The sequence below is a fragment of the Phoca vitulina genome, unplaced genomic scaffold (genome assembly GCF_004348235.1).
Source record: "Phoca vitulina isolate PV1807 unplaced genomic scaffold, GSC_HSeal_1.0 scaffold8, whole genome shotgun sequence".
Classification (NCBI taxonomy): Eukaryota; Metazoa; Chordata; class Mammalia; order Carnivora; family Phocidae; genus Phoca; species Phoca vitulina.
This window is the reverse complement of record NW_022589711.1, coordinates 58122853-58145559: the sequence shown is the minus strand read 5'-3', so window position 1 is coordinate 58145559 and position 22707 is coordinate 58122853. Positions and strand designations below refer to the sequence as shown.

Below are 22707 nucleotides of genomic sequence, written 5' to 3'. Positions count from 1 at the left end.
GTTAAGCATCTGCCTTTGGCTCAGGTCGTGATCCCAGGGTCCTGGGATCAAGCCCCGTGTCATGCTCCCTGCTCAGCGGGAAGCCTGCTTCTCCCTCTGACCCTCCCCCTGCTTGTGTTCCCTCTCTCGCTGTCTCTCTCTGTCAAATAAGTAAATAAAATCTTTTTTTTTTTTAAAAGAAAGTTGGAAGTTAAACTGTCACTATCTGCAGTGACATGATACTATACATAAAACCCTAAAGACTCCTCAAAACACTACTGGAAGTAATAAATTCAGTAAAGTTGCAAGATACAGAATTAATACCCAGAAATTCATTGCATTTCTATATATTAATAATGAAGTAGCAGAAAGAGAAATTAAGAAAACAAATCCATTCACAGTTGCACCAAAAAGAATAAAAAGAATAAAATATCAAAATAAACTTAACCAAGGAGGTGAAAGACCTATACTGTGAAAACTATGAAACTGAAGATGATGCAAATAAATGAAAAGACATCCCATGCTCAGAGATTAGAAGAATATTGTTAAAATGTCCATACTACCCAAGGCAATCTATAGATTCAAAGCAATCTCTATCAAAATATCAATAGCATTTTTCATAGAACTAGAATAATCTTTTTTTTTTTTTTTTTTTTTTAAGATTTTATTTATTTATTTGACAGAGAGAGACACAGCGAGAGAGGGAACACAAGCAGGGGGAGTGGGGGAGGGAGAAGCAGGCTTCCCGCCGAGCAGGGAGCCCGATGTGGGGCTCGATCCCAGGATCCTGGGATCATGACCTGAGCCGAAGGCAGACGCTTAACGACTGAGCCACCCAGGCGCCCCATAGAACAATAATCTTAAAATTTGTATGGAACCACAAAAGACCACAAAGAGCCAAAGCAATCTTGAAAAAGAAGAATAGGGATGCCTGGGTGGCTCAGTCGGTTAAGCGGCTGCCTTCGGCCCAGGTTGTGATCCCAGGGTCCTGGGATTGAGTCCCACATCGGGCTCCTTGCTCAGCAGGGAGCCTGCTTCTCCCTCTCTCTCCCTCTGCTTGTGCTCTCTCTGTCAAATAAATAAAATCTTAAAAAAAAGAAAAAGAAAAAGAAGAATAAAGCTGGAAGTATCACAATCCTAGATTTCAAGATATACTACAGAGTAGCTGTAGTACTCAAAACAGTATCGTACTGTTACACACATAGATCAATGAACAGAATACAGAGCCCAGAAGTAAACTCACATTCAAATGTGTGCGACTCAAATGGTCAATTGATCCATGACAATGTAGGCAAGAATACACAATGGAGAAAAGACAGTCTCTTCAACAAATGGTGCTGGGAAAGCCATATAGCTATATGCAAAAGAATGAAACTGGACCACTTTCTTGTATCAAATACAAAAATAAACTCAAAGTGGATTAAAGACCTAATAGTGAGACCTCAAACTATAAAACTCCTAGAAGAGAACATAGGCAGTAATTTCTTTAACACTGGCCATAGCAACATTTTCTAAATAGGACTCCTATGGCAACGAAAACAAAAGCAAAAATAAACTATTGGGACTACATTAAAATAAAAAGCTTCTGCACAGTAAAAGAAATCATCAACAAAATGACAAGGCAACCTACCAAACGGGAGAAAATATTTGCAAATGATATATCCAATAAGGGGTTAATATCCAAAACATATAAAGAACGCATACAACTCAACACCAAATAATGATAAAAATCATTATCTGATTAAAAATTTCAGAGAACCTTTTTCCAAAGAAGACATACAAACATCAAACAGACACATGGAAAGATGCTCAACATCGCTAATCATCTGGGAAATGCAAATCAAAACCACATTGAGATATGACCTCATACCCATTAGAATGGTTAGAATCAAAAAGACAGTAAGTGTTGACAAGGACGTGGAGAAAAAGGAACCTGTGTGTATCGCTGGTGGAATGTATATTGGTGCATCCACTGTGGAAAACATGTGCATGTGTGGTGTCAAAATATATGAGAAATCTCTGTATCGCCATCTCAATTTTGTTGTAAGCCTAAAAATGCTCTAAGAAACTAAAGTCCTAAAAAAAATGGATAAAATGCATTTCACCAAAGAGGATATGCAAAAGGCAAATAAGCACATGAATGTTAATAGGTAAATGCAGATTAAAATCAAAATGAGTTATCAGTACACATCTATCAGAATGACTGCAATAAAAAGAGCAACACCACCAAATGCTAACAAGAATGTGGAGAAGAAACTGGATCACTCATACATTGTCGGTGGGAATATAAAATGGTACAATCTCTATGGGAAACAGGTTAGCAGCCTCTTAAACAACTAAACACGCAACTAACATACAACCCAGCAACTGCACCCCTCAGCGTTTATCCCAGAGAGATGAAGACTTTTGTTCAAACAGAAAATTGTACACAAACGTTTATGGCAGGTTTATTTGTAATAACTAAAAAGTTGCCACACCAGATGCCCTTCCATGTGTGAATGCTTAAACTATGGTACATGTATGCCATGGAATACTACTCAACAATACAAAGGAACAAACTACTGATACACTCAACAGCGTGGATGAATCTCCAGAGATCATGCTGAGTGAAGAAAAGCCAATCCCAAAAGGCTACATACTATATGATTCCATTTATAAAACCTTTTGGAAATGGTAAGATTATAGAAGTGGAGAACAGATTAGTGATTGCCAGAAATTAATGAGGGGGTAGGCCAGTAGGGAAAATAAGTGTGGCTATAAAAGGGTAACATGAGGTAACTTGCCATGATGGAAATGTTATTTATTTCGGCTGTATCCAACTGATACTGTACTACAGTTTTGCAAGATGCTACTACTGGAAAACTGGATAAAGGATACGTGAGATTTCTGTATTATTTCTCACAAATGCATATAAATCTACAAATTATTTCAAAATAAAAAGTTTAATTTTTTTAAATGATTTTATTTATTTATTTGTGTGTGTGAGAGAGAGGGTGCACAAGCAGGGGGAGCAGCAGGCAGAGGGAGAAGCAGGCTCCCTGCTGAGAAAGGAGCCCAATACGGGACTTGATCCCAGGACCCTGGGATCGTGACCTGAGCCGAAGGCAGATGCTTAACCAACTGAGCCACCCAGGCGCCCAAAAAGTTTAATTTTAAAAAGATTTAAAAAGTGAACACAAAATTGCTTAGAATCAAAAAAAAATGAACTTGGTTGCCACACAGAAAATTTTTTCAAGAAACTTCTCAAGACAGTGCTCTGACTATACATCCTTCCTGGGATATAGCCTAAAGACCAAAACATGTAAAGAATCTTAAACTTTATTCATCAGTTTGTTGTTGTTGGTATTGGTACTAATGTAATAATCCCTAAACTATCTTGTGTGTAGCTGAGGATAGAGGAAATGAATAAATATTATGATGTATTGGAAACCAGGGTTTTTACCCACAGAGAAGCGAGGTACAAATACGGAATGGGGAAAGTGAAGGATGGAAACACACACACACTCTCGCTCTCTCACACACACACACACACACACACACACACACACACTTCCTAAATCTGTCCACTGAAAGGGCCTAAATACAGTACCATCCCAGTAGAAATAAGCACACCAAAAGCCCAGATAATAGTTTCCATGCCATTCATCACTAAAAGGAACATGGGATCCTTAGAAAAACAACAGATTTTTGGTCTGAGGCAGAGAAAATACAAGGTAAGCCTGGAACAATTTGTTCCAGAAAATAGGAAAGTACTCAAAAAATGATAGGGGCATGTCAAAAGGACACAGAAGCCAGCTTGAAGGGGCTCTCATTGGCCAAATTTAAGACAGTTTGAGCATCAAAAAAGTTATGGTACTTAATTATAATATAATGAATAAAAAAGAACCAAGTTATCTATAGTAATACTTAAAAAAAGGGATGTAGGTAGAAAAGAAAAACCTCTTCTTTATAAAACAATGCCTTCAAATGGTAGAAAGAATGGCAGAATTAGAAAATCACCATTTTGGAACCACCAATATAATAAGTGATCCACTTAAGACTCTTCAGTCAATACTGAAATCACTAGGTTAAAGTCTGTTAGAGAAGAGGATATTCATTCCGTGTCAAAGTAGTCATCCCACAAATACTGTATTAAAAACAAAGGAATAAAAATTGTTTAAAAAAGAAAAGCAACAAAGGGGAAATGGTATCTTTTTTTTTAAGATTTTATTTATTTATTTGAGAGAGAAAATGAGAGACAGAGAGCATGAGAGGGAGGAGGGTCAGAAGGAGAAGCAGACTCCCCGCTGAGCAGGGAGCCCGATGCAGGACTCAATCCCAGGAGGACTCGATCCCAGGACTCCAGGATCATGACCCGAGCGGAAGACAGTCGCTTAACCAACGGAGCCACCCGGGGGCCCCGGGAAGTGGTATCTTTATAACGGACTTGTGATTATCACCTTAGCATTAGCAGTAGTGGAACAACTTGACATTCTATGTCTCCTCATGTGATACTATAAGGAGGATACAATACCACCTATGTAATAAACTCAACAAAAATGTTAACCTAAATCTAATCATGATTAAACAATTAAGCAAATTTAAAATATGAGACATTCTACAGACTTGGACTTTTCAAAAATTTCAATGTCATCCCCCAAAAGTGTGATTATTCTAGAATGATTAAAGGAGACTAAAGTATTATAATAATGAAATGTGATCTATAAATCTTGATTGGACCCTGAATTTTTTTAAAAGTCAGCTAGAGAAGTCATTTTTTAACAAGATTTTATTTATTTATTTATTTGAGAGAGCCAGAGTGAGAGCACAAGCAGGGAGAGCAGCAGAGGGAGAGGGAGAAACAGACTCCCTGCTGAGCAGGGAGCCTTATGTGGGGCTTGATCCCAGGACTCTGGGATCATGACCTAAGCAGAAGGCAGATGCATAACCGACTGAGCCACCCAGGCACCTCCTAAAAGTCATTTTTTGACAATTAAGGAAACTGTATATCAGATGGCATTGCTGAGTTAGTGTTAATTATCTTAGATGTGATTAGTATTGTAATTATAGAGGAAAATGTCCTCATTCTTAAGAGAGGCATGCTGAAATATTTAGGTGAAATATCATGGTATTTGCAACGTTTAAATAGTTTAGGAAAAAGTATGTACGCATGTATGTATGCATGTAGACAGAAAAAGATAAAGCAAATGAGTCTAAACAATACCAAATTATTACACTCTTAGTGTTTTTATTTCACTGAAGTCCATTATAATGAGATACAGAGGAAGAAATATACATCTCTATTACACCAAAATGTTTAGCTTTAAATGGACAGATAAGCACTAGGCAAGTTAAAGGATTTGTCCTGAAGAGACTGTTCTAGGGCATTGTGCAGACACAGCTAGAGGGGTTTGTTATACATTGTTGGTACTCCAGATATTGCACGTTTTTGGCAGTGTACTTACAGAATACTGTTAAATATCAGGAAATTGAAGAACCAACAATAACAACAAGAGAAACACAAAACAAAAATTCTGTGAACTTGAGTAAGGTAATTTGCAAAGACTACAATTAAGTTGACTTTGTCCAGCATTCTAGCAGCCAGGACTACTTTATCAAGTAGTAATTTTGCCATTTTTCCATTTAAAATCAGCATTCCAAATGATGGCCAAGTATCAACCACAGGATCCTGACAAGGCTTCTAAATCATTCAAGTTAAATATATTCCATTTCATTTTAATACAATGTAACTTTTATAATATTCTGATCTTTTGAAACCTGTTGAGCCATATTTGCTGTATATGAAAGCTCTCTATTAATTGGTATATCTGATTAACCAGAAGTATCCATTGCTTAACAATGGTGGAAAACGAGACAGAGAAGGGGCTTGGGAGTTGGAGCACACTGTAAGATTTCAGGACAAAAAGTAGATAGTCATCACATAATAACTATTACAAAATAGGCCTTCCAACAATGAGGGTAATAAAAAACTCAGTAATTTCTCAATGCAATATTCAAAATGTATATTTTTACTATCTTTGTTGGTTTGAGTGTTTAATTGAACAAATGAGTACGGTCACAAAGTGAATTTCAGATTAAACGAGGACATTTGTGGAAGGGGGAAGTTGCTAAGTTGGGGACTGATGATCATTACACTATGAGACTGGTACTATTATTATCCCCATATTAAAAGTGAGGAAACTGAAAGAGGTTAACTTCTCCCAAACCACATAACTAGTTAAGTGGGCAGAGCCGGGATCCAAACACTTAGTCCAACACCAGAGCCTGCCCTCAGGATGATTATACTATCTGGTATTTCCAATTTTTGTTCATTGGTTTTTTTGAGGAGGGCCTGATGCCACCCTTTACTGAATACCTTCAGTAAGTACTTTGCTTGTGTCATTTAATCCTCACAACAACCCTGTGAAATAGGACTTTTATTCCTGTTTCACAGAGGGAACATTAAGGCTGAGAGTGGTTGAGTAACCTGCCCAAAGTTACACTGCCGATAAATGGAGGAACCATGATTCCAACCAATGTCTGACTCCATGGCCCTTGCCCTTTCTAGGATTACATTCTGCCTTCCTTGTTCTATGTATAAAACATTCCTTGTTTTTCAAGAAAGCAAATCTTCTACCAGATAACTTTCGATTGTTAAACACGTGTTCCTATTATGGTCTGGAATTAACAACACTTAATTTTTCTAAAAATGTTCTTTCTTGTAATTAATGAAATTCTACAGTATGAGAAAACAAACCTAAATAAAATGAAGGTTTTGGAATGTAGGAAATTATCCTAGAAACATCCTCAAAAGCTATCTAGTTCAAGTCCCTAAGTTCAACAGGCGTGGAAGCCAGCAATAATTAATGGTATGCATGCAAATCTAACAACAACAAAAAGGGGTAGGGGGCTTGCCCCAGTTAGGGATCAGCTGAGGATATGAGATGACTGAAGCTTCATATTATACCAATACATTGTTAGTTTTTATTTTATTTTTTTAAAGATTTTTATTTATTTATTTGAGAGAGAGAGAGCACAGCAGGGGGAGCAGCAGAGGGAGAGGAAGAAGCAGGCTCTCTGCTGAGCAGGAAGCCCGATGCAGGGCTGGAGCCCGATGCAGGGCTCAATCCCAGGACCCTGAGATCATGACCTGAGCAGAAGGCACTTAATCAACTGAGCCCCCAGGCATCCCCATTATTAGTTTTTAAAAGCACCATTTTACAGTGCTTACAACAACTCTGAAAATGCTCATATTGCATACAATTGCCCTTCTTTGAAAATCAGAAACCAGTGGTGCCTGGGTGGCTCAGTCAGTTAAGTGTCTGCCTTTAGCTGAGGTCATGATCTCAGAGTACCAGGATTAAGCCCTGCATTAGGCTCCCTGCTCAACGGGGAGTCAGCTTCTCCCTCTGCTCCTCATCCAACTCGTGCTCTCTCTCTCTCTCACTCTCTCAAATAAATAAGATCTTTAAAATGAATAAAATCTTTAATAAAATAAAAATAAAAAAATAAGATCAGAAACCATCCTCATTTTACTTCATTTACTTAATTCTTGCTTTTTCCAGAAAGAATGTAAAACAGCTGAAACTCATCCTCACTGTACCTTGAGTGGAACCAAGTTCACCCAGAGCCCTGGTTGCCAGCTGGTTTGAGAGATTCTGATGTACATTTACCGTATGCAGCCAAAGTGACTATATGTGACCATTGAAAAGTTTCCTAATCTAAAAAAGTAGGATAACAATACCTACCCCACAGGGCTGTTGTGAGGTTTAAATGAGCTGACCATGCATAAAGATGATGCCTACATATATAAAGATTACGTGCAAAAAGATATGCCTACATATAAGCACAGTCGTTGTTACTGTTGAAGTTGATGTGTGTCCATGATTGAAGCACCATGTGGGTAGAAAAAACCTATCACTTTTCTCTATCTCTAAAAAGCTTTGAGGAACCTCACTCTGAACTTAATGTCGCACCTGTCCTCTTAACATCTATATCCTCTTCCTTCAACCACTAGTCGTAGTAAGAACCCTCATTCTTAGGAAAAAACCTGCTGACTCCTTCATCTAGTCAAATGACCACTCTGTGGTTTTTTTGTTTTTGTTTTTTTTGTTTTTGCTAGTTTTCACTGTCAAGCTTTTTTTTTTTTTAAGATTTTGTTTATTTATTTGACAGAGAGAGACACATCGAGAGGGAAAACAAGCAGGGGAAGTGTGAGAGGGAGAAGCAGGATTCCCGCTGAGCAGGGAGCCCAATGCGGGGCTCGATCCCAGGACCCCGAGATCATGACCTGAGCCAAAGGCAGACGCTTAATGACTGAGCCACCCAGGCGCCCCCACTGTCAAACTTCTTAAGTATATTTTCTGTAGCAACTGTTACTGATATGATTGAGATGCCGCTTAGGAAAAACAGCTGGCATTACCCTGGGGAAGTCAGAACTTGACTCTGTGAGTTTCCCCTTAGTTGTACAGAAGCAGGAAAACAGAACAAATAGAATAACACAAAAACCACAATGCTAATATACTAACTAATGAGAAGTGTATTTGCCCAAAGGTCCTGAGAGTTAAATTCTCTAATCAGCTCCTTCTCTCCCTTAAAGGAAATCTATAAATAGGAAACCAAATTATTGCCAAATATTTGTATGATAGTCCAATCATACAGACCAGATATTTAAGCTCTGGGCAGTGTTATCACCTTCTCTGAACATCCTGAAAAAAACACTTCCAAATTCTGCCTCTCCAATTTCCATTTTTCAGTATTTCCAAGCTGCCCATCCACCTTCTGCTGTGACAATCTTTCTTTAGATATGTTAATATCATCTATTAGACTACATCAAGTCCCACTCTTCCAGCTTTCAATCTGAAAAAGACAGACATCTTTTAAGATGTCTTCTGCAGAAAACTGAACTCATCTATTATGTGATTTTATTAAGCCAACTCTGAGTTCTGCTGATGGCACCAACATCATACCACGTACACTCCCCACCCACCCCTGTCACCTTCTAATCACTTTTTCTTCCTTAATTCTTAACTTAGATTTCATTCCCCATCACATCCTATGACCTCTTTATAGTTCTCATTCTTCTGTATTCACTTTTGCAACTGTTAACAATTTTCCACCCATTTCTTAACAACCTTCCCCATCACTGGCTTTAATGGAGCCAAAAAACGGCTGATGTACATATTAATTTTAAATCGTTCTGTAGAACCTATGGTGGTTAAGAGTCTAGGTCCTAGGAATCAGACAGACCTGGATCCAAATCCAGTTTCTACTTTTACTAGCTACGTGCCCATGGGAAAGTTACTTAACTTTCCCCTAAGCCTTTTTCCTCAACCGTAGAATGGACATAATGACATAATTGTCTATTTAGTGCTTAGCTTAATAAGCTTACTCTGGCACGAAGTAATCACTCAAAAAATATTAACTATAATTTTTGTGTCCTAATTCTCAGCTCCTGTCATTCTTTTTTTTTAAGATTTTATTTATTTATAAAATTTGACAGAGAAAGAGCAAGAGACACAAGCAGGGGGAGCAGCAGAGGGAGAGGGAGGAGCAGGCTCCCCGCTGAGCAGGGAGCCGGATGCGGAGCTCAGTGAGGGGCTCGATGCGGGGCTCAGTCCCAGGACCCTGAGATCATGACCTGAGCCGAAGGCAGACACTTAACCAACTGAGCCACCCAGGCGCCCCAGCTCCTGTCATTCTATTCTTCTCTTTCTACTTTGAAGAATTCAAATAACTGTGACTAAATACTGCAATTAAATATATTCCTGAAGTTACTGTTGCAGGATTAAACCTTTCACCCTCTTCTTCAGTAATAAAGAAAATCACTATTTGTATATTTTGCCAATATCTAAGAAATAACCTGCTAAAAACCGATTTAATCTTCATACTCTTTCTTTTCTTAAAGATTTTATTTTTAAATAATCTCTACACCCAACATGGGCCTCGAACTGGTCATATACCTTGTTGAAATCTGAAAGCATGGAGACCTGGAGGGTTGCCAAAGACCGGAAACAAGCAAATAAATGTAGATCTGATTTGTTTTAAAAATAAAGAATAAAAGAGAAAAGAAGAGAATTGACAACAATTCTATGTGTGACTATAAATAGCCACACACTCCACCAACTGAACCAGCCAGGTGCCCCTAATCTTCATAATCTTTCTTAAGACACTCATTTCCCTTGGCTTCTGCAATAAAATCTGCAAAAAAAAAAAAAAAAACCTTCCACATTTTTCTTCTCTCGCATTTCTTCTTAGACTCTACTGCGAGTTCATCCTCCTATACCCAACACTCTAAATATTAGTGTTTTAAAGGGAAAGCCTAAGGATTTTCATTTCTCATACTACAGTCTCTCCCTTGGTGGTCTTCTTGCTTCATCATGGCCACAACTACAATCTAAAAATAAGTAAATGACTTCCATATTATCTTTAGTGCAGACCTCTCCTCTAAGTTCTAGATCCCCATACCCAACTGCCTACTGACATTACCATGTGATGACAAGGCAGCTTAAACTCAATAGATCCAAAACTGAATTCATGGTCTCCCTGGATTCATTATTCAAAACTGGATTCACAATCCATGTTCAGTCAAACCCTAGTCCATCTCTAGTATTTTGTGTTGTTAGTGAATGAATGGCACCACCATCCATCCAAGGAGCATTAGGCGGAAGTCTAGAAGTTATCCTTTATAACTTTCCTCTTCCTCCCTCTCTAAATCTAATCTATTCCAATTTCCATTTATGGATATTATTGTATGAATTTCTAATTTTTACACTAATACCAAAATAATCTCCCTTGCTAGTTTCATTCCTCTACTGCCCATATTATTACTATAATGTTAAGGTCTCTATCAACTGAAACTTTAGACTTCTCACCTTTCCTGTTCATCCCCCCCTTACATCTCAACAATCTAATGTATTATGCCTTCTAAATATTCTACTTGCTCTAGCCACAAAATCTACTTTATAATATCTGCATATGATTTATTTTTTCCAATCCCTCTTCCCTAGACAAGTCATGTCTTTTTTTTCTCTCAAAATTCCTCTTGGAATCCTTCACTCATTAATTCCATCCAATATCACTCCTTATGGGGGAAAAAAAAGTTACATATTCAGGGCCACAGTTTATTTAACCCAATAATCTCTCTCTGACAGTGACACCTACAGAACATTTCATAGTTCTCCTCCCAGAAATAGTCCTCAAAATCTGCCATTATCCAAATAAACTATTTCCTTTAATAATACAAGTACCACATCTATGTATACATGTGTTATATATCTTTTACAAACATGTATATATTATCAACCTTTTCTATTTCATAAGGTTATGAATTTCACAACGTTAACATAAATCATATATAGCTGAACTTTCTTCATTTGTTCTGAAATACCTCTCTCAAGTATCAAAGTGGTCCTCTCATTTCAGCATTTTCTCATTTGGTGAACAAGCTGATCGTTTTTTCACCCATATCATTGTGATTTTAAAGGAATACAAAAGTAAATACAGCATGAATCATGTCCTTATACTCTGCTTAGAGGGCATGACCCAGCTGTATTAATATTTGTATCCCTAGTTTCCATAATAATGTCTCACAAAGAGAAGGTGCTCAATACACATTCAACAGAATTAAAAGAATTTTGCTTAGGACTGATGTTGTAATGTTCATGAGTGCCAAAAAGAAAGCAGAACTTCTCAAATGTGTGAACTCTGCTTTTTTTTTTTTTTTCAAGAAAAACGATATTTGGACTAAAAAAGGGTAGAAAGAATTGATTCCCAGTATAGGTGAGAAGACTGTAACAGAGCACCTTGCTGCTCTAAATGAAATGAAGCTCCTCGTGAATGTGATCACCGAATCACTGCTAGTGGAGGAAGCATGGAGACCTGGAGGGTTGCCAAAGACCGGAAACAAGCAAATAAATGTAGATCTGTTTTGTTTTAAAAATAAAGAATAAAAGAGAAAAGAAGAGAATTGACAACAAAACAGTCCAGTATACTCGGCATCAATCCTTTCCTAAATTCAGATTATTTATTTAAAAAACAGCTTCTAATCCCTTTGAAACAAAAATGGTAAGCATTTGTGGAACCAACTTAAGTAACCAGACTAATCTAATTTCCTTTTTTTTTTTTAAAGAATGTCGTTATAAATAGACTTATACCAAAAAGAAGCAATAAAAATAGTATCAGATTTCAACAAGGTAGGATTTCAACAATGTATATGACCAGGCTCTCATTACACCATATGGTTAAGATAAATATAAGGTGGATAACAGTACAACTAAGTGCCAGCTAATTATTTGAATGATCATAACAAGGAGTGTTTCTTAATGAAGTGCCATCAACTTGAAGGTCTGTTCTACCCACAAGGTTCAGGATGCCTCTCTGTGGCCCTCTCCTAGTCAAAAATGTTATCAATAATTTGAATGAAGATGCAAAAGGCTACTATACTACTGCCTTCATCCAATATATGGTTGACATGAAACTAGGTGGCACAAATATGTATTAAGAAAGAGCTGGGGGCGCCTGGGTGGCTCAGTTGGTTAAGCGACTGCCTTTGGCTCAGGTCAGGATCCTGGAGTCCCTGGATCGAGTCCCGCATTGGGCTCTCTGCTCGGCAGGGAGTCTGTTTCTCCCTCTGACCCTCCCCCCTCTCTCTCATTCTCTCTCTCTCAAATAAATAAATAAAATCTTAAAAAAAAAAAAAGAAGGAGCTGGGATCTGAAAAAACAATGATAAGCCAGATAAATGGGCTAATTCTAATTAAGATGAAATTTAATAGGGAAAAATATCTAAGGTATCAATCAGTGTCCAAAAAAAAAAAAAAAAATACATATAGAACTGTGAGATGAGCAAGTCCCATGACTTAATTGACACATACGTAAAACAAACAAAAAAGGGGCTTAATGACTTTAATTGACAGCAGTCTTACTTCAATCTGACAGCAGCAAGCTCAGTATGATGAGGATTTCAGAAAAGCTAATGTGATGCTAGATGCAGCAGTAGCAGTATCTCAAACATGGGAGGCAGCAGTCCTGCTCGATGCTGGACTGATCCGACCACAAATGGGATGTTGTGTATCCTTCTAAGGGAGGGTCACAGTCTTCAAAGGATCATAACCATATTGGCACATGTTCAGAACAGAACAACCAGGATGCTCAGGACCCTGGATACCATTCCACAAAAGGAGAGGCAGGAGGGAATAGAGATTTATAAATAGGACAAAACAATGCCTTGAGAGGAAAATGATGGCTACTTTCATTGAGTCACTCAATGAACATGAATTTCAAATCTAGTTCAGGCCAGACACTGTGACAATGTCTGGGCATACAGAGAGAAGATAGTCTGTCTGTGGAATATTCATATGCTTATCTGAAGAGCTGAAAAAGCCATGTTCTGAAAAAGGATGAGACTGTTCTATATGATTTCGTAAGGCAGAAATAAGACCCATGGAAAGAAGTTAGAAAGTAACTGATTTCAGCTCCATATGAGAGTATTTTAAGAATCAAAGATGTCTTAAGAAGCTTCCTGAGAGGGGCACCTGGGTGGCTCAGTCGTTAAGCGTCTGCCTTCGGCTCAGGTCGTGATCCCAGGGTCCTGGGATCGAGCCCCACATCGGGCTCCATGCTAGGCAGGAAGCCTGCTTCTCCCTCTCCCCCTGCTTGTATTCCCTCTCTCACTGTGTCTCTCTCTCTCTGTCAAATAAATAAATAAATAAATAATCTTTAAAAAAAAAAAAAAAGAAGAAGCTTCCTGAGAAGAATGCAAGGTTCCCATCAGGAATGTTGTACTTAGTGGAGAGACTGCTTAAATAAGACAGGCACTGAACTGACCATCTTTAATGTTCCTCGTATTCTATACTAGGACTCTATATTTCCCTAGGAAATGGACTCTCACCAGATTCACCGTACTTGTGCACTTCAGCATCACAGGTTTCCTACAGTTGCTACTTCCAACTTTGTACCCTGTCCCCCACTGAAATGATGCTTTATAATGGGGAACGGATCTGAGAGCAATAGGAATAATGAAATACATGAAGAAACTGAACCATCAGGACACAGAACACACACAAAAAATCAATATTGTTCAATGTAAAGAAAATGTAGGAATTCTCTATCCTTTTAAGGCATAAACTCAATTTAAAAATATCTCACTATGTTCAATTAACGTAAACAAGGACTTGTCAGTGTACTGCATCTCTTGTTGGGAGCCATTTTTTTCTAACCAACAAGGAAAAAACAATTTTAACTTAAGATCACTTTGAGAATTTGTGTCCTGAATAAACATTCCAAAAACCTCCATTATAAGGGTATGTGGAAACTAAGTTTATAACATATTTCTTTAAAAAATGATTTATTGGATATAGCAGACCTAATACCATGAACTAATCAAATTGTGGAATTCTGATTAAATGGCTACTTAAGTTTAATCCATTTAAAAAAAACACAGGCAAGATAAACATAGAGAAAAGGCCTAGCCCATTTAGTTCTGGCTTTTATAAATTGGTTTAATATCATTAAAGCTTACTTTCATTCATTTTATTTTGTAATTTTACAACAGTCTCCTATATTGGCTCTATATGCTACAACTGGGTATTGAAAGAGTTCATCCTTCCAAACTGTTAATACCAACTTCTTAGTAGTATTACTAAGCTGTCCCTTACACTTTAGCGCTTTCTCAATTTGGATACAATAAATGGGCCACAATTCGATTATCAAGGGCTCTTTCTTCTAAAGAGCAGCCTGGAAAAGACAAAAGTGAGAAAGAAAGGAGAGCACGTTTAACCACCAGCCCTGAAAAAAGGCTTCCCCTCTGGCTGTCAACTCTGACGGCGCTCTACCATTTCTCAGCACACTGCCTGGTCATTTCAAATAAAAAAAGAAAAAGAAACAAAAATAGATTCCAGTTTTCCTGGGACGGGGAGATCCCCTTTTGTAGAAGTGCCTAAAGCTATAGGTTCCCCATGGGATTTCATCTCGTTGCCAAGGCAGCGCCAGCAGAGGCGTCCGGCGCCAGGTCAGCGCCCTCCCGCCCGCCCGCCCGGAGCCCACGGTGGCCCCAACCATCAAAAGAGCAACCCCGGCCGAGCCCCGAGCCCCCGGGGCCGCAGAGTCCCAGCCGCGACCCCGGACAGCCTCGCGAGCGCCCCGGGACGGTGGCGGAAGGCGGGGAGACGCGGCTCGACTTACAGTGACACCATCCTAGGTGACAGCACCAGTGCAGCTTGAAGCACTTGCCGTGGCTGTGCGTGGCACAGATGGAAAGCCCGTCGCACGGCTGGAAGTCGGGTCTGCGGGCAGCGCAACTCCGCGCCAGGGCCTGAGCCTCGTCCACTTTCTCGCTCTTCCAACCCCGCTCGGGCGCCGACGCCGACGCCGCACTCATTTCCGCTCCCTCCGCGGAGCCGAGGCCGGGAGGCCGGGAGAAGCGGCGTCTGGGCGGGCAGGAAGCCGAGCCGGCAGCAGGCGTGGGAGGGCGCGGGCCGGGAGTCACGCCAGCGCGCGTGGCGGCGGCGGTGCTGCTGGTGGCGGTGGCGGCGGGAGCGCGGCGTCCCAAGCTCGCAGAGGAGCCGCCCCGAGCGCTGCGACCGGGGGCTGGGCCTGCCGCCGCCTGCCTCCCTCCGCCGCGGCGCGCGCCGCGTCCCCACGCGGGCGCGCGCGCACGGGCGCGCGCGCCGACCGGCCGGGCAGGCGCCAAGCGTAGGTCAGCGAGCCCGGCCTCTTCACACACGCTGTCGGCGTCCCCTCCCGTCACAGCAAGTCCCTGACACACACAGTCATTCCTCCGAGACCGACGCCGACCGACAGACGGCCATTGTGAACATACAAGCGCCTCGGCGGCTTGGTGTTCACAGGCACAGCAGCTTACACGCGCACTTCCCACACACACTTCCAGCCGAGCTGGGTCGTCTCGAGAACTCCACCGAGGGCTGTGCACCCCGAGGACACGCCCCCCCCGAGGCGCGTCTGCGAGCGAGGTGTTCTCATACACACAGCCTCTCCGCACACGCGGCTCACATTTCCCTCGTACACGCCTCCCAGAGTAGGCACAGAGGCCCCTCGGAGGCGCGCGCGCGTTCACGCCCGCGCGCACTCCCCCAGGCCATGCCTCCCGCTCCCGGCGCGGCCACTCCGCCACGCGCCAGGGCCCCAAGCCTCCCGCCCTGGGCCGCCGCGCCCGCGGGAACCGTTGCCCGCTGGCCCTGAGGGCGCCCTCCCTCCCCAGCCCCAGTGTCCATGGGGGCTGCAGCCCCACCTTGCTGAGCGGGGAAGTAACCAGCGGGGGAGGGGTGGCTGTGTGTGTGTGTGTGTCTCTCAGAGAGAGAGATGCATTTGCGGTGCACAAGACTGGTGTGTGGAATGTGTTGCATGGGTGTGTAGTTTGGTGTGTATGTGGTATGTGGGTGTGTCTGATTGTTATGTTGAGTATGTGCGGTGGGTATGTGTGTGTGGTTGGAGGTGTTAACTGTGTACGTGGTATATGTGGAATGTGTGTAGTGTGCATGGTGCGTGTGACCGTTACCTGGTGTGTGAGGAGGTGTGTGTATCCAGGAGAATGTAGCATGGATGTATACGACCAAGGCGAAGTGTGGGTGGTGTGCATGTTTGTGTAGTAGAGTATCTGTGGTCTGTGTGGTCTGTGCAGTTGTGTATGCGTGTACACAGTGTGCGGGTGGATGTGGTTACATACGTTTTGTGTATATGCGCATGGTATGTGGTGACATATATATTGTGTATATGTGTATGGTACGTGTGCCGTTGTGGGACCTGTGACCGGTATGTCGAGTGTGTGTGCCCAGTGCATATATGGGCAGAGTTGGGTGTGTGTGGTACCTGTGGGTGTGGGCACACAAACAGGACTCCTGTCTGCCATGGACTCTTGTGTGTGCCTTTGTGTGTTAATGCCTACCCTGGCCAGCGGGTGTGACTGGCCCGGATGGTGGCCGAGGCTCCTCCGCACGATCAGCTTGCCTTCTTCCCTCCTGGGGACGAGTTGCTCCAAATAGATTTTCCATGCCAGGCTCAGCTGCTGAGAACCCACCCCGGGCTGGATTCAGTGAAGAGAAAACAAACCATTTGCTCCCAGGGAGCATGGTTGGGAATTAGCATTTCCCTGCAACAAGGCCAGACCTAGCCTTGAACACAGAAAAGGAGGGGACCTACTCTCAGTTATTTGCCAACCGTTTTTCAGAGCAAAGGAAAATGCCTGTAATTGCCAAGGTTCAGGGAACAACAACAAAGCCTTTCAGTACAAATGCTGTGTGGGAACATGTTTATGCCCAGGTCCACTTTCTCTGTTACTTTATTCCTTTCCTGCTTTGCACTGACAAGGAGACTCGTCATGGTTTTGAAACAACGAAATTCATCTTCAAGCACAGAAAATCCTTGCTGCCATAAGCAATCTTTCATAATTTTCCCTTTTATTTAACCTTCGCTTGAGAAGGGAAATGTAATTTGCATATATCTGACTTGAGTGAAGTCTTCATTTATTAGGGGTTAGGGAGAGACTCAATTTAGTGGGAATGGAATTTTCAAGAAAGGTCAGAATCAAAATCACAAAATATGGTTCCCCCAAAACCTAACATTGAAACAGCTATAAATATGAAGCATCACCTCTTCAGCTTCAGCCCCAGGCGCCCCTCTCCTGAAAAAAATCCTAATGAAATACATCCCTGACTCATAAAATCTATCTATTCTGGCTATCAATTTCACAGTCTGACCCACCTCAGAATAACATGAGTAAAAGGAAAACTTGGGGCGCCTGGGTGGCTCAGTCAGTTAAGCATCTGCCTTCGGTTCGGGTCCTGATCCCAGGGTCCTGGGATGGAGGCCTGCATCGGGCTCCCTGCTCAGCGGGAAGCCTGCTTCTCCTTCTCCCACTCCCCCTGCTTGTGTTCCCTCTCTCGCTCTGTCTCTCTCTGTCAAATAAATAAATAAAATCTTCAAAAAAAAAGGAAAACTTCATCAAATAAATCCATAATCCATTATTGCTGTAGCAAGCCAACCCAGAATTTTTTGAACAAAGGGGGATTCCCATCTCTTCTACCCTATATCTCTCCTTCCCCAACCCATAAGCACTCTAATACCACCCATATTATATAAGGCCTTATAACAGAATCTTTACAGCATTTTGCTGATATTTAAACAGAATCCTTCCCCTGCCTTCTACTCTAGGGTGAAACATGGTAGAAGATTCTACTATATACGAAACCATACCATCTCAGCTAGTGAAAAATGAGCATGAGAAATAATGCAATACAGCACTTTAACCAGGAGGCAAGGTAAATTACCCAAATTCCCTGTTTTATGTTAGCCACATGATCTGAAGCTGAGAAGCCTTTACATTTTCTATAACATAAAACTCATTCCATCCCCTTGCCCTAAAGATACTATTAACCTCTACTGTCTGCAGTGGAGCTGGAGGAAATAAATGTCCTTTGACCTCTAAACATATATACTTACAGACTTCAAGATGTGCTGTCAGGATGCAAGTTTTTAAAGTATTAGTATGGAAAATATATACAAAAGTAGAGATGCTAGTATAATTAACCTTCTTGATCCCATTGCCTGGTTTCAATAATGATTAACTCATTGTTGTTTCCTTTATAGCTCCACCCACTCGTACCCCCACCTTGCCACTGGATTATTTTGAAGCAAATCCCAGACATCAAATAATTTCATCCATAAATATTTTTGCATTTATCCCTAAAACCATAACCCACAACATCATTATTACATGATAAGATACACTTTGATCATATACAGGTACTTGTCCCATTGGTGCTGACCACCTCTCCACTTCCCCTTTAAGAATGCTACCCTTCTGTCTGGAATTTTCCTCTTTCCTTCTCTTCCTGTCCTGCCTGCCTCTTCAGTTTATGTGCCACTTCCTCAAAGAAGCTTTCTCTGACCAACCTAGACTCTTATATACATTCTCCCTTCATATAACTTTAAACAAATAATTAAAGAAGAATTAAAGAATTATTGAACTAATATCTTTCCTCATTCTTCCCCTCCCCTGCCACAAACTGTAAGCTCCTTGAGGGCAAGAACATGGCCTCTGTCTTGTTCACCATCTCGTTCCCAGTTCTAAGCACAGAGAATAAATAATTGTTGAAGTAGTGAAAATTATTCCATCTCAGGCTCCCAAAGGCTGGAAAAAGTCCACCTATAGTAAAGTGTTTGCAAATATGTGTGAATAATTTGTATAATTACTCTTCCTATAACCACACCCTTGGATATTCCCCCACTGACTCTGAACTTAACTATGGGTATTAGTTATCTATTGCTATATAACAAGTCACTACTAAGTTAAAACAACTCCGTTTCTATGGGTCAGGAACCCAGGCATAACTTGGGTAGGTCCTCTGCTTCCAAGTTTCTCACAAGAACGTAATGAAGGTGTGGGGCATGGTTGCATTGTCACCTAAGAGGTTCAACTGGGGTTGGGTCTGCTTCCAAGTTCACTCACTCACTGTTTGTTGGCAGAATGGAACTGTTGGGCTGAGGGTCTCAGTTCCTCACTGGTTATTGGCTAGAGAGTTCTCTCAGTTCCTTGTCACGTGGACCTCTCAATGGGGCAGTGCACACACGGCAGCTTGCTTTACTGGCGCAAGCACACAGAAAGAGTCAAAGAGAGTGTCACAGTCTTTTATAACCTAATCTTAGAAGTGATATCCCATCAGTTGTACCGAATTCTATTCATTAGCAGCAAGTCCTGAGGTCTATGCCTCATACAGGGGAAGGAGATTACACAAAGACATGAATATCAGGAGGCAGGAATTATTGGGAACCGCATCATGTGAGTCACTTTAGCCAAGGAGAGAATAGAAAACTTGGCATCGCAAGGATTTCCAAAGAGTATGCTCAGTGGAGTTCCTCTCTTTTTATGCTTGGAACCCTGAGAGCACCAGGTGAACAAGACTGATGGAGGATGAAATGCCTTATGGAGGAAAATGAAGGCGCCCCACTTGATGAGCAGTCAATCTCCAGCCAATCAATGGTCTACCAACCACAAGAACTATCAGTGAAGCTCTCCTAGATCATCCTAGACCCACTAGCTGATCACAGAAGCATGAGAAAGTCCAGTAGAAATCTGCCAAGCCAGTTTTGACCTGAACAGCCACCAGGACACTCTACAGAATCAGGAGCTACATAAAGCAGTCGTAAAACCTGCTGTTTTGGACAGTCTCTTACAGAGTAAAAGCTAACTGATACACCCACTGATCCTCTCTTGTTGTAGGCAAAGTAATTGAGGATTCAAGAGGCTAAGTGCCTTGCTCATGTCACAGTAGAGCAGACATAGTGGGAAAAGTTCTCTAGGACCTGGCACTGGAAAAATGCAGATGGTTCAAGTCTAAGCTCTGCTGTTTTCTGGCTGGGAGACCTTGGCAGATCCCTTATGCTTTCTGGGCTTCAATTTCTTTATAAGCAAAACAAAACAGAAGGTTTTCCAGAACGTCTTTTTTCACCCAAAGCTCTGACTTGTCCATTTGGGTATATATAGATGGAGCTAGGGTTAAAATCCTTTCGGTGCAGATGGTCATTTGTGAATAATCAGATTTTGCCTTCCTATTCTATTGCACGTATTTGTCTAATGCTAATGTCAGTTATATCTATGTACACCAACAATTCTGAACACTTTGATAAATCAAGCCATTACAAATCAGTTACTTTTTGGTTGCTTGATTGAACCAAGCAACTAATTGCATCATGGTTATAAATAACCTGCTAGTAATTGGTTAATTTGTCATTTTAAAGCAATTAGAATAATGAAGTAGTTGGAGAAGCTTCCAAATGAGGTGCAACTGAATGAGGGGGAGGGAGGACATGACACCTCTTTAGCATTGTCACTGGCATAATTCAGACCCTTGTCATCCTCTTTAATATAAAGGAAAGAAGGGCAGCTTTAAGATCAGGCAGAATGGAATCAAAGCTCAGCTCCACTACCACCTAGCTGGGTGATCTTGGGCAAGTTACTTGGCCTCGTTTCTTAAATGAGAATTAGAATTCCTAGCTTATACACTTGCAGTGAACACTAAACATGATAACATATGTGAAGAGCCTAGCACTGTATCTGGCACATTGCAGATCCTCAAGAAGTATTAGTTTTCCACTTCCAAGCACCCCAAATGTCTTCCCTGTCTACAGACTCTCTATGCTCCAACCTTTCCTTCAAAATGCTGAGAAGAGAACCCTCTAAAATCTGATCATATCATACTTGGCCTTAAAAGCTTTTAACACTTCTCACTGCCTGCTGAAAAATAATTCACACTCCTTTGTAGGCTATACAAAGCTCTCCCAGTGTCTTCTCCAGCTACTCTTCCCCATGCCTCCAAAGCTGTACCCCACTGGATTATTTATTGTTTTGTTTCTAGGCATGTAATATCCTCTCCTGCTTGCCTTTGTGTCTTCCCTCATCCTTTCCTTTGTCTCGAAGTGCCCAACCTTCTTTATGCATGCAATTCCTACTTTTCCTCCAAGTTCCAGCTCAAATGCTACTTGAAGCCTTTTCTTAGTTGCCTCCCTTCTCCATACTCAAGGACACACTGTGCCTACCACTTGGTACCTCGAACAGTGAAGCAGATATTGTGTATTTCCAGTGCCTGACACTGTGTTGGGTAGTAGGAGACTCTCAACAAATATTTTGGGATGGATACGTTAAAAGATTTCGGACTAAAACTTCATAAATAGCATGGAAAAGCAAAACATCTGTTTTTCAAACTTAAGCCCCCCAGAACTAAGAGATTCCTTTGGAGTCCTGGAAATTAAAAAGAAGCCTTACTTAAATAAACTTGCTTGTAATCTCATTGAATGTCTTACCTCTATAGGTGACCCGGGCTGCAACAACTGTCTGCTCAAAAAGGCATTTTAGACATTGCAAGAATGACAGACCCATAATAGAGAAATATTCATGGTCCCTCCCTAACGTTCTCATATGGCACCATGAAGGGCAGCTTTCCCACAAAGTATCCCATTGTGCCATCACCAGAGGCAAAATAGAAAAACAGACCGACCCTGAGCTGGTCCAAAATAGCATTTCTTGTATTTTTACAGTGGTGGAAGTAGTTACTATTTGTGGATTGCCTTCATATGATTTTCAAAATTCACCATTTTATTCCTCAGTTTTTCTTTGAAAGGGATGCACCGGTTTTGTACCACTTTTTTAAAAAATCAATTAGAGAAATATTTTTATGTGTAAAAAAATTTAGTGGAAAAATCAACCTCCAGAGTAGGTTTTGAACATAAAGGGGGAGAGCAAAAGACCAGTCATTAACGTGCCAAGCAATCAGCCTCCTGGGGGCCTCCATAAACACCCTCAGTGTTCAAGCCCAGTAACCACTGGACTTTTCTTGAGTGATGTGATGTGACACTAATAGAAGTAGGATCTGGGTCAATTTTGTGCTCCACACAACACAACCCGTTCTTTACGCTCTGACAGTCCACACTTACTTCTGGAAGCAATGGACCTAGCATAATTTTGAAACAGGACACTCTGACTTCTTTAAATGGTAGGATAACACATACATTCTGCCATTTCCATTAAAAAAAAATCTTTTTTCTTGATGATTAGCAATTAAAATAATTCAGCTTTAATCAGCTCATTTCAGTAAGCAGCTAAAGGCTCAAATGACAGTGAAGAGCAATCTGGAATACAATGACTGCCTAATGGTTTATAAATGAGGCAGCTGAGGTAGCTCACACAACCTGTGCAGGTGCTGGGCCCTGGTCAGCACTCCATCCACACCCAGGGCCC

The 22707-nt window shown here is 41.2% G+C and overlaps 1 protein-coding gene across 1 annotated transcript in view; it reads right to left on the bottom strand.

Moving 5' to 3' along the window:
* The window catches only part of CUNH3orf70 (chromosome unknown C3orf70 homolog), an 88449-nt gene extending 72936 nt beyond the window's left edge, over nucleotides 1-15513 (bottom strand). The window contains exon 1 of the mRNA XM_032406994.1: nucleotides 15141-15513. Coding sequence (XP_032262885.1) covers nucleotides 15141-15336 — 196 coding nt within the window. The 5' untranslated portion in view covers nucleotides 15337-15513. The remainder of the gene's footprint in view (nucleotides 1-15140) is intronic.
* Nucleotides 15514-22707: the final 7194 nt, after the last annotated feature.